The 12,065-nt window shown below is 39.8% G+C and overlaps 1 protein-coding gene across 4 annotated transcripts in view; it reads right to left on the bottom strand.

The window, feature by feature from the left end:
* The window catches only part of PPP2R3B (protein phosphatase 2 regulatory subunit B''beta), a 47,915-nt gene extending 36,889 nt beyond the window's left edge, over positions 1-11,026 (bottom strand). For 2 of the 4 annotated variants that reach the window (XM_052664828.1, XM_052664831.1), the window contains exons 1-2: positions 10,595-10,702; positions 9,355-9,802 (exon numbers count right to left, since the gene is read on the bottom strand). In XM_052664828.1, the coding sequence (XP_052520788.1) occupies positions 9,355-9,702 (348 nt within the window). In that variant the 5' untranslated portion in view covers positions 9,703-9,802; positions 10,595-10,702. The other 2 variants (XM_052664829.1, XM_052664830.1) reach the window with 2 other exon arrangements.
* Between the last annotated feature and the right edge of the window lie 1,039 nt (positions 11,027-12,065).

Raw genomic sequence — 12,065 nt, 5'->3', positions numbered from 1 at the left:
TTATGAGGAGAGGAACTTTATATAAGGACACGTAGGGACAGGATGAGGGGAAACAGTTTTAAACTGGAAGAGGGTGGATTCAGACTAGATACTAGGGAGAAATTCTTTACTGTGAGGGCAGTGAGACCCTGGAACAAGTTGCCCAGTGAGGTTATAAATGCTCCCTTCCTGGAAGCATTCAAGGCCAAGCTGGATGGGGCTTTGAGCAACCTGGTCTAAAGGGAGGTGTCCCTGCCTACAGCAGAGGGTTGGAACTGGGTGATCTTAAAGATCCCCTCCAACCCAAACCATTCTACGATTCTATGAGCAATTAAGAAAATACTCCCCTATCAGGAGAGTGAAGCAAGATTTACTGTTTGTGAATTTTAGACAGACAGACACTGTAAAATGTGACATTTCTAGAGTATGGAAAAATAAAAGAACAAAAAAATGTAGCACATCAAATTCTGTTTTTCATCCAAATAACTGCAGAAGCAACCAAGACTGTTCATTGACAAGCTGATCCACTCAGGGTTGGGGTGAACTTACCAAGACTGATTTCTCCAATACTGAATTCATAAGTGTCAATTTTTTTTCCTCACTGACTAAAACCTACATCCCTGTTACGAAATAAGGATACATAAAGTTGAAACTTATTTATTCTCACACTGATGGAACTGCTGCTCTTCAGACCATTATCTAAGTTGTTTCTTGCTAGTATCCACCTGTTTCAAACTGCCCTGTATGAGAAAAGAACAAGAGGACAATGTACTCCTGAAATGAATAGAATAACAGAGTATTGTTACTCATCCCTAACTTTCTGTGAATGAGTGTCATTAAGACCTTGAGCCCAGTTGACAGAACAATGCTTGGATGTTCTTTCCACAGTTATGTGAGAATTAGAAGTTTTTTAGGAGGTAACACAGTGAACAGCAACACACCAATTAGATGCAAGATACACGTTGCTAGACCAGGAAGAATGATCTGATCAGATTCTCTGCGCATTACTAGAAGAATGCCATGTATGTACACCACACACAGGCCGATTAGAAGCAAGATAAGATACATGTCACCTTGCTATGATTACATTGCCTGGACTCCAAAGACATAGCACAGGACGTTTTAGACTGCTAACTGCATCTGGCAGACTAACTTCAGCAAGTGTCAGCACTGGATAAAATAAAAACAAGGACCAAAGGTTAATGGATAACATACATACTGTTAAGAATAATTTTCATGTTCTCTGCCATCTCTTACCATCTTCGGAAAACTTTATCAGCTCTTATGTTATTTTTTCCACACACAGCATAAATAGAGATTCAGTGGAAGCAGGCTGTTGGAATGGTGCTCCATAGGTGGAACCTATTGGCTCGTCATGATCTTCAGAGGACCCAACTCATCTGATCACGAAAAGAAGCGTACACAAATTGATGTTGCTAAGGAAACTATCAAGCAGATGGGTATAATAAAAATCTCTTACAGCCCATACAAATTAAAGTTACACCTGCTCTAATAGGACATTGTTTTTCAAATGAACCATGATGCTGATGGGGCTTACCCACAGAGGAAGCTACATTTGTAAGTTTAGCAGTGTATGCCTCTGAAGTGAAGAATATAGTGAAATGAAGGGTCAGGCTGATTAAGAATACCATATCAATACCATTTGGGTTTTGCTACAGTAGACAAACTTTTATAATGGAGCCTTATTTATGCATTATGCAGCTTTTCAAAGTCACAGGTACCATTTGGATATCTATTCATTTTGAGATTGGTAATCTTTACCAATTGTTACCTTATTTTAGAAGTTGACACACTAATCTGATATAATAAAACATTGCCATTTATGATCCTCAACTGTCAAGCAACTTACTAAATAGCACTAACTCTCAGTACTTCATTTTACATTAACTGAATTTTAAATTAATCACTTCCAAAACTAAAATGATTTGCCTACGAAAGCACAATCACTGCTTCAGTGCAAGCAAAATAAGCTAATGCCTTGTGTAACTTAGTCCCTGAAATCACAAGACAGCAATTTTGAGCAAGTGACAGGTGCAGGAAAGATTCCTGCATATGTTTTTGCTTTGGATTTCACTCCCTAAAGGCCTTAAGCAAAAATAACAAATCAAGAAACTTAAGATACGGACCCACTTGTTCTATAAGAAAGTCAGTAAGACTGCAAATTATAACTTAACAGTGGAATTTCTGATAGAACTCCTATTAAGACTGTCTCTTAACCTAATACTGCCATGCACAGGAAACAGAAAGATGATAGAAACTATAGAACTATACTGCTTATCAAGTAGAATAAGATTTTTTTTTTTAAATAAATAATATGGAACTAAATGAAAGGTCTTGCATTTCAAAACTTTTTGTTTCCAAAGCTGCAACTGAAGACTTTTAAAAAGGTACTTGCTGTAAAATAAGTACACTTATGAATACTAACATTAGACTGATTACAATACACAGCTTTTATGGGAAGAAAATTGTTTAGAAACATTCCTCTTGATTCTGCTGAATTCTAAAAATAGATCGAGTCCAACAGTTTTGTAAGCTCTGCAAACTTTGTTTTGTCAAGGTGATGTCAGCAGCACTCAGATGAAGACCCTTTATTTACATTTTATTGACAGTCTTGCTGTCTTTCCCTCATCACCCACACAAGTCTTTCCTGCATAATCATTGCTTTCTTGCACCTGCAAACGCTGTGAAAGGTCCCTACACATTTCCAGTTGATTTTATTTGTTGCCTGAAATCAGCCAAGGTTTTTAGTTAAGATCTACGTAGATCACATATGTAAGGCTAGTTTCGTATGAAATTAAACTAAGCAGAAAGGACATAACAACAGCCTCAAGAACCCATTAGCACTGCAAGTACCTGTGATCAAGAAACAGTACAAGGGCAGCTCCAGATTTTCTGGCTATTTATTTTTTTAATAGAAGAGTGATTGCTAAGGGAATGAGATACACCTAACGTGAAGTACCACTACACACCTCAAAACATCATTTGACTGCTGGTTAGCTTTACATGGAATAAGTTTAACTTGTATCCACGGTGGAACACAAACCAATCTTAGCTACCAATGCTGTTAGCTACCAACTATCATTAGCTTGCAGTTAACTGGAAGACAAGAACACAATTCAAGTCAACACAATGGAATTATTTATGTATTATGTCACAGCCAAAACATTAAATTTAGCACTCACACGTAGACTGCAGAGAACACAGAGCGCTTAACAGGTGTTTTCTCCAATTAATGAAACTATTTAGCTTGCCTTTCATTTCAGTTTTTCAAGACAGCTACATGTACAAATCCTTTAGTTGTGAGCAGTCATTGTCTAGGTTCATTTAGTTCACAGGATGAACTGCATTAATTGTTTTGTACTGAAGTAAATTCACACATACCTTTGGCCTCAACCTCATTTCTTGCTGACACTACATAGAGGACATGTAGGAGGGTTCTCAAAAAACTAAAATGGGTTCTTAGACTGCCTACTTGTTAACACAAACTACCATTTCAATGACCAATGTAAAGCCATAATTGTATTCAAATGCTTTGAAAGACTGGAAATAGTAAGTAAGACTGGAATAGTATCTACATGTAATGATCTCATGTAGCAATTAATTTTTTGCTTGTTTGCTTTTAAGCAGTAGCTATTCACATAGGAGAGAGTACCTTTTAGTCATCAGTTTTATCAAAATATTAATTTGTACTATGTCAGGAGTCATGTGAATTTTAAGTTTAAAGAAAGCCATGTGTAATTCTGAATTCAATTTTTTTCCCATCACTAAAAGTACCAACAAGTCTAAGACTGCAGGTAGCATGTACAACATTGTTGAATTTCCAGTAAGACAGAAGTATCTTTTTCACGTGCAATTGCCACTTTGAATGAGAGCTACAAGACACACCTCCTTCTTTCAGCAAAGTACAGAATGTGAACAGAGTAAATGCTATTATTGCCCAGGGTCCAATATACAGTAATGTACAGTAAGAAGACAGTACCAAAATAGCTGCAACAGTAAATAACTTTCAGTTCATCATTTACACATGAAATGAATCATTAGTTCTCCAATCAAGACAACGATTCTTCTGTTCCAAGCTATTCAGTACAGTAAAGCTTAAGAATAACCACCACAATATATACAACATACTATTGGTACTGCTTATGTTGACCACAGTTGAAACTAGTAACGATTACCCAGGAATGCCCACAGCTGCACTCTTCCAGATTTTAATATGAACTTCTGGCCATCTTTCCTTTGTAGACACCATAGAAAGACTTTGACTGTGAACATTATTTCTGACATCTGCCATTGCACACTGTTATCATCCCAGAAGTACATCAGCTTGCTACCAGGTTATTTACAGTCTGCTTTTAAGTCACAGGCTTGAGTTGGAAGCCAAATCCAGCACCACACCACTGCAGTAATGGGAGACAGCACTACTAACACTAGATTTCCTTAATGCAGAGTTAGGGAGTTTATGTGTTAGACCATATATATCCTAGAGTGTTGTGCAATCCTAACACAACTCATGTCTCCCAGTCTTTGTTTCTAATATTAAGGCACTGTTTCGAATATTAAGGTATGTTAGGTAGCAATTCTGATGCAGACAAGGTACAAGACTAATCTCTTGAAATGTCAAGACTGACATCAAAGTTCAATACCTACCAGAGTGAAAAGCTGCCTGGATTCAAACAGAGTCATTCCTTTTACTTCTCTGTTACTCCTTGTTAGTGGTGGTTTCCCCAAAACCTAAAGCACACACATCTGCAGAACATGGAAACTGCCCACCACTGATCTAAAGGGGGCAAATCTGAGACTCATGGCATCCAAAGAGCTCTTTTGTTCCAATAAGCAACTCTTAGTGCTGTTATACTCAAACCTCTGTCTTAATGTTAAACTATTTCATTTATCTTCCCTCTAAGCTAAAATGGATTTAGCAGTACATTTGAATCAAACTAATTGGAAACAGAAATTTGATAAGAATGGAAGTGATGAAAAAAAGCCATAGGCTACAATAATCAGAGTAGTAAAAAGTCATAAATACGGGATAATGAGCTTTAATAACTGTCACAGAATAACAAGCAGAACAATATGTTCATCAAGAAAACGCTATACAGAAGCCTGTCTAAGAAGTACCTTTATGCCAAAGGTTGCCCCTGCAGAGAAATGGAAAATAACTTTGAACTTCTTCAGATCATATGACATCTCTCCACACTACCCCCTTTCAAAATGCCCATAGGAAATTCTGTGAATTGTTTCCCCAGATGCCTTGCACACCAGCTGGTTTGGATTAAACGTCTTGCCTGCGGCATCTTTTAGACCTTGAGGCCTGCCATTTTTGACAATGTGATGAACAGCACACAATTGTATATCCTCCATGTTTAAGATAATCTAGCGTGCCAGAAACACTGTTAAACCTATGCACAATAGAGATAGAGGTTGAAAGAAAACTGCAGCAACAATCCCTCAAGTTCAGAAGTTACAGCTCTAGAATTTCCTCTATACAACATTATATTCATAAAACATTCAAGATAATTGTTGAACTCCCTCTCTGCCTCTGATTTCTTGTTATTTTAGTACATTAAGGATTTACAAATCACAATCATAACTGCAGTACTCTGAACACTATCAAGCCCTTCACATTACCAGAACTTTGCAATTATACTTGCACAATAGGTGCAGCCAGAAATTGAACTCACTGTGAGTGACACCAGGCAAACAAAGAGGAAAAAATGAACAAAGAAACAAGAAATCCAAACCCTAAACAAACAATATTTTATTTTCACTTCCACCAAAACATGCTAGGATAAATTGTCACTGCTGAGTTCTGTCTGGATTTCACAACATGTCTGAAGATTAAGCCTGCAGTCTATTCTGAACTACTGTTCTTCCAGAACTGGCTTCAAGCACTCTGTCAAGTTGAACAAATTAATCCTTGTTACAAGTGCCTCAATGTTTTGCCCATACAATGTAGGTTCTCTCATCACCCAAGAAACAAAAGACTTGCTAACCAGTGAGGCTTCATCTTTTTCCAAAGTCAGAACATTCTTCTCTGACAAGGCATTACTATGTCAGCAAAAACGCGTGGCAACTTTCTGAATAAAAATGAAATTTAAATTTCATATGCAAGCTAACTTCTGAAAGAGAAAATCTCTTTTAATACAGTAGTTGTCAATAATGTCAGTAATTTTATTACTGTTTAGCAGTTACCATCAGAACACCAGCTTGGGTTTTCAAATGCTCATTATGCTGACTATATGTTAAAGCTTAATTATCTAATTAGTTTCAAGGCTGGTGATCCAAGAATGCTTCCCATTCTGCAATATTTGTTATTTGAAGTACAGAAACCTGTAGTATGAAAACAGTGCTTCCTAAGTATTCATAATTACCTAGTTATGGCCCGAGGATATCAGTTCTCCTGTTAGCAGCTTCTTTATCTTATGCCCTTCAGAAGAGTTTCAACTTTCAAGAGATAGAAAGAATTGTACAGCAACATTACCCATAATCAAACATAGTGATTCGGCTCAGTGACACTGAAAAAGCATAACAAATGAACTTACTGCCTGTATGCTGCGTTATCAGCATTCCCGGATACAGTAAGAAAAGCTTCAATAAGATGCCTCAGTTGACTTATATGATCCTAAAGGTAATAACTCTCCAGCACTTCATGATGGGATGTGAAAACCATTTCTAATAACACCCTCAGGCACACAGAGTTGAGCACATTGACATCTAGCATTTTCTAGGACTTAGAATATAAATTTCTATTACTAGAGCTGAAGAACAAGCCTTCTCTTTTTAAAAAAAGCTATTTGAAATATCGTCCTTCATTCACAGAAACATGACAAGGACCTCAAATTTACTTAATCTCAAATGAAATAGGTAAAGCTTTTGTGGCTAAATTTGTGAACCATAATTAGATGTACAAAGCCAGATGGACCACTTTTGACACTGCAGTGGGTAATTCACAACCATGTAAGAAGGAAGAGGGGTACATTTTGCTTTCTATGAGAAAATTCACAGTCAGGGCAGAATATGCAATTATGCGACTCTCAGCAGTATCTTTAGAGCCAGTGCTTGCTGCAAATACAATTTACAAGCCCTTAAGATTAGATTTTATATGCAAATTCAATTAAGCTGAACGATAAATCCTCAAATAACTTTCTCACTGCTTGGAAACTTCCCTATGTCTAACTCTCAGGAAAGAAACAACCAACCCATTCACTCAACAACCATACCCAACCTACCCGTTCCTTCTCAGTACGATGCAAATGATTCCATTTAAGTAAGCCACATTACATCTTTATGAATCTGTTATAGTTCTTCTTTATGACATCTACTTAAAGCAATCAATGTGCATGAAGAGAAATTACAGCAAACAAATAAGCAGTGGCTTCTAACCCCCTTTGGTCACTTTTGTCCAATACAAGAAGAGACTGAATATCTGCAAGTTCTCTTCATTTTTACTAAAACAGGAAATATGATGGTATGAACAAATAAAAATTATGTCAATAGATCATCATGCTTTGCTGTCTGGCTAGATTATGCATCAAACACATGTCCCTGCATGGTAAGAACAATGCAGGCAAGTTTTAGACATTAAGCGTAATGCCTTGAATCTGAGAAACATGGGCTGCAGGTTGTTGCACAAGACTTGAAAATCAGTTGTTTTTTTTTTTTTTTAAATACAAAAATACAACAAAAAAACAACACCTCAGATTAAACGGTTTAGCACAAAACAGAGGTCACACTGTTACTTCAGTGTATAAAAATACAGGTATATGCGCACACAATAAAGACCAGGAACAGACTAAAATTAACTGATATTTAGTCATTCTCAGCCATTCTACAAGTCATTCTTAACCTTTCTACTCTTAGTTGAGATGGCTTCCCTGGGACATAAGGTTTGGCCAATGGATTGAGTTACACACCAACGTAAGGAGAGTAGTCAGGAGCAATGAACTCCAGCAATGAATTACCAGTGTACAGATTCATAATACTAGGACAGAAACAGCATGCCTCTGTTAACAACTCCTTAGATATAAGGCAGACTGCATATGCAATGTTTAATTTCATCAGTTACCAGATCATTTTCTATCCAGTTTTGTTCTTACAATTTACTGAAAGGGCTAGAAATTAGATCGCATCGAAAAATATCAGGCTGGGGGGCAGGGATGTCTTTCGTGCATAGAAGACATTGTCTATTATAAATCAAGACCTTCTCAGAAAGGAAGCATTGAATGTACCATGCAGTACCAAAACAATTACTTTGTTAATATGCAGATTCAGTAGAAATAAATTGGAGTCTTGTACTAACAACAGTGCCTGGTATCATCAGACCAAGGAATAGTTGCAGTCAAGGGAGTATTTTATAAAAATAACACTGCAAACAAACATGGGGATTCGCATTTATTCACAATAACATATATACTGGAAGGGCTTATTAGTCTAAATGTGATAGCTGAAGCACTGGCATCTGTCTTGGGCTACTTTCTGCAAAAAATATGATAAACAAGAGATGTTTTTTTAAACTAAATAGCCTTTGTAAGTTACCGTGCCTGATAAAATGCTAAATTTTTAAATAAAATATAAAACATGTTTCATGCATGATACCTGGTTAGTCATAGCCATCACACCTATGTCTTCCTATCTAAGTTTTGGCTTTTAAGTTTATTTCTTTCACTCTCTAACTCTTAAAAAGAATACCCACCATCAACACCACCACACTCCCATACGCTAGACACTGTTCAACAGACTCAAGGACATTACCGAAAGAATTTTCCTCTTTTTCTTTTACAGGGTGATTTCTAGCTTTTCCATCACTTCTCATTTGCTCATGCCCATTAAGAAACACAGGAATATCAATACCAGCCTTAACCTTAGCACACAGAAAACCTTAGCACACATTCTTCAAAGAATTGCTTATTCTAATCTTTCCTTACATATGCTTCATCCACCAAAACAAACACAGAAGATGCGAGTTGGCTACAAGACAGATTAATATTACATGGTATCTGAAACTGTAGCTCAAAAACAGGGCAGGTAAACCAAAGTACAGGATATGGCATTTTTAAGATGCTTTCTACTCAGCAAAAATTACTGGAAATAAAAACAATCCACTTTCATTTTGCGTCAAGTGCACACCTCTTATAAAAAGCAAAAGATGTTTCAAAAGACTCTTGGCTCCTTGCGCATTAAGCCCCGTAGCCATTAGTGCTAACATTGATATTTCACGTTCTGTGCTGCTGCTTTGCTCCCATCCCAACAACTCCTGTTGAGGAAACTCATTACTTGCATAACTCACCACACCCATAAACATGAATTCACTTCCATTTCAACAAACAAGTGTAGTAAGTAAGAAACAAAACTTACTACTCTGGTTCCTGATGATCTACGTGTTCCTTTAACATTAGATGCATTCCTTAGGCTGGTTGAAGTTGCTAAAGGAAGAGAAGTAGAAAGCTGAGGAGGAGTGAAAGGCATCAAAGGCAGCCTGATATCTCCTAATATGCTTTGCTTTGAATTGGAATTTTTAGTTGTGAACCTCTCATTTTCACTGTTTCCTGCATCTCCGCTGCCAATTTCAGTTTTCCCCTCATTCTTGATTCTTTTCAAGCAGTCCTTCAGCATCAGCTGAGTTGTAGGCTGACTCAGCCAGCACAAGAAGAGTTCATCCACCTTCATTTTCAGTACAGGCTGTAGAACTTTCCCAGGTGGCATTTTCTACAGGTTTCCCTTCTTGGAAGAAATTCAAAATAAAGGTTTGATAATTATCTGCTTATTCCACTTCACTTTCAGTGTCTCACAGAATCTAAAACTCCTGTTAAGAAAAACAAAAACAAACTCTGTTAAAGCTACAACAGTAAATAAAAGTGCTAATATTTATCTCTCCACAGGATACAGCAGGTGTGGGGAGAGACAAAACAGCATGTGACTACAATGGCAAAGAATCATTCTGTAAGCATAAATCATTAGTCAAGCCCAGCATCACGGTGTTATCTCTACATCTATCTGTGTCTATGATGGGACAGAAGGCATACAGGCCCACTGGCCCAAAAAAGGGAAAAGGGTAGGTGGGGAAGAGAGGGAAAACAGAAACAGAACAGTGAAAGTCTTCTGGGATATACAGTTGTTCTCCTCAGAGAACCAGGTACCCAAACATATCGACAGTACACAGAACCAGAGCATTAATTCTTTTACTCTCTATGGATGATGACTGCACCACCTCCCTGGGCAGCCTGTGCCAATGCCTCACCACTCCTTCTGAGAACACTTTTTTTTAATACCCAAACTGAACCTTCTCTGGGGCAGTTTAAGGTCCTTTAGTCCTATCAGCTTTATGCGACCTGAAGATTGGGATAGCATCACTTCAGCTCAGTTGTTCACTTGAGAAAATATGTGCTCTTGAAGAAGCCAGAGCACTAGGGCTTAACGGTGAAATAGGAGCTTTGAACAAGTTGCCATCACCATCTCTGCAGTCAAACCACCTACTGACTAGCTAGGTTAAACCCTGTGAGTCTTTTTTTTTTTTTTCCTCTACGTTTTACCTCTTGACATGTTAGCCTTCACATCAGCAGATGTTTATAGAAATGTTTAACTTTTAAGCCCTCACCTTTACACCCATTTCACCCATATGCAGAAGGCTGCAAAGTCACTCCAAACACTCCACCAGAGAAGCCTTATAATGATTGAGCGCTTGAACACGAGAAGCGAGCACAACCCAGCACCTTAAAGCGCCGTTACCACCGAGGCTCAGCCTTTGCCCAGGGCTTGATAATTCTCTACCAGCCAAGTTATCGAGCTGCCATTTTCAAAAGCTCATCACGCTGAGCACACACGTTTCCTTTTGAGATCCAGTACCACACACAGCACCGGAACCGGTCGCCACGTCACTCCACAAACAAACCAACGAGACTGCCGAGCCCGCCTCCACGCCCACACCAACCCGCGGCGGGGCCGGCCGTGCCCATGCGCCCTGCGTGCCCCGGGACTGGCGGGACGCGGGGCAGCCGCCAGCCGACGGTACGCCTGCGGCCGTTGTCCCGCGCGCCCGGCCCAGCACGAAGTGTACGTGCCCCCAGCAGCGCTCGGGGTAACACAGCGCGGCACGAAAGCGGGCAAGCAGCACTAAGGCGCCCGAAGAAGCCGCAACCTGCACTCACCATCTCCATCCACAAGGCACAGCCCGCCGCTACCTTCAAATCTGCGCCGCCTTCCGGCACGCCCCGCGCCCACCGCTCCTGCCCGCCGAAAACTCGCGAGAACTCCTCCGTCCCGGCGGAGACGCGGCGAACGGTTGCTGTGGTAACGCGCAGCGGGCGGAGCCTCCTGTCCGCCTGCGTCACGGAGCCTCCTGGCCACCCGAGCTGAAGCTGTGTAGCGGCTGCGCTCGGGCCTTGTTGGTTCATCGAGGGGGACTCGCAGTTCCCGAACTCACCTTTGCTTGTGGCTTCCAGCTGCTAAATCCATTGAGAGGAGAATACAGAATACTTCTCCTGTGCTTCTGTGCTATTGCTGTTGTTGCCATTCCTGCTAAGGGATTACAAATCACAGAATCATAGAGTGGCCTGGGTTGAAAAGGATCACAATGATCATCTGGTTTCAACCCCCTGCTATGTGTGAGGTCAGCAACCAGCAGACCAGGCTGCCCAGAGCCACATCCAGCCTGGCCTTGAATGCCTCCATGGATGGGGCATCCACAGCCTCCTTGGGCAACCTGTTCCAGTGTGTCACCATCCTCTGTGAAAAACTTCCTCCTAATATCTAACCTAAACCTCCCCTGTCTCAGTTTAAAACCATTCCTCTTGTCCTATCAAACGAGAGGGTGGAAAGGGAGGGAGTTCAGCCAACACAGAGTCTCTTGGAGAACTTGTTTGTGCATGGTGTCTACATGACACATCAGTGAGGCTCTAGGTGTTCTTGTCAAGGCAAAGTTACATGGCGTGGCATTGCCCAAGGTCATTTGTTCCTCATTATTTTGTACATCAGTGGCTTGTGTATTTTTACCTCATAACCCTCTTCCACAATGCTGTGTTTTCCTTATGTGGGGATGCCTCACTTCTGTGCTCTTCCTTTGGTGTGAG

The sequence above is a fragment of the Tympanuchus pallidicinctus genome, unplaced genomic scaffold, assembly GCF_026119805.1.
Source record: "Tympanuchus pallidicinctus isolate F22 unplaced genomic scaffold, pur_lepc_1.0 scaffold6, whole genome shotgun sequence".
Lineage (NCBI taxonomy): Eukaryota > Metazoa > Chordata > Aves > Galliformes > Phasianidae > Tympanuchus > Tympanuchus pallidicinctus.
This window is presented reverse-complemented; position numbering and strand designations above follow the sequence as displayed.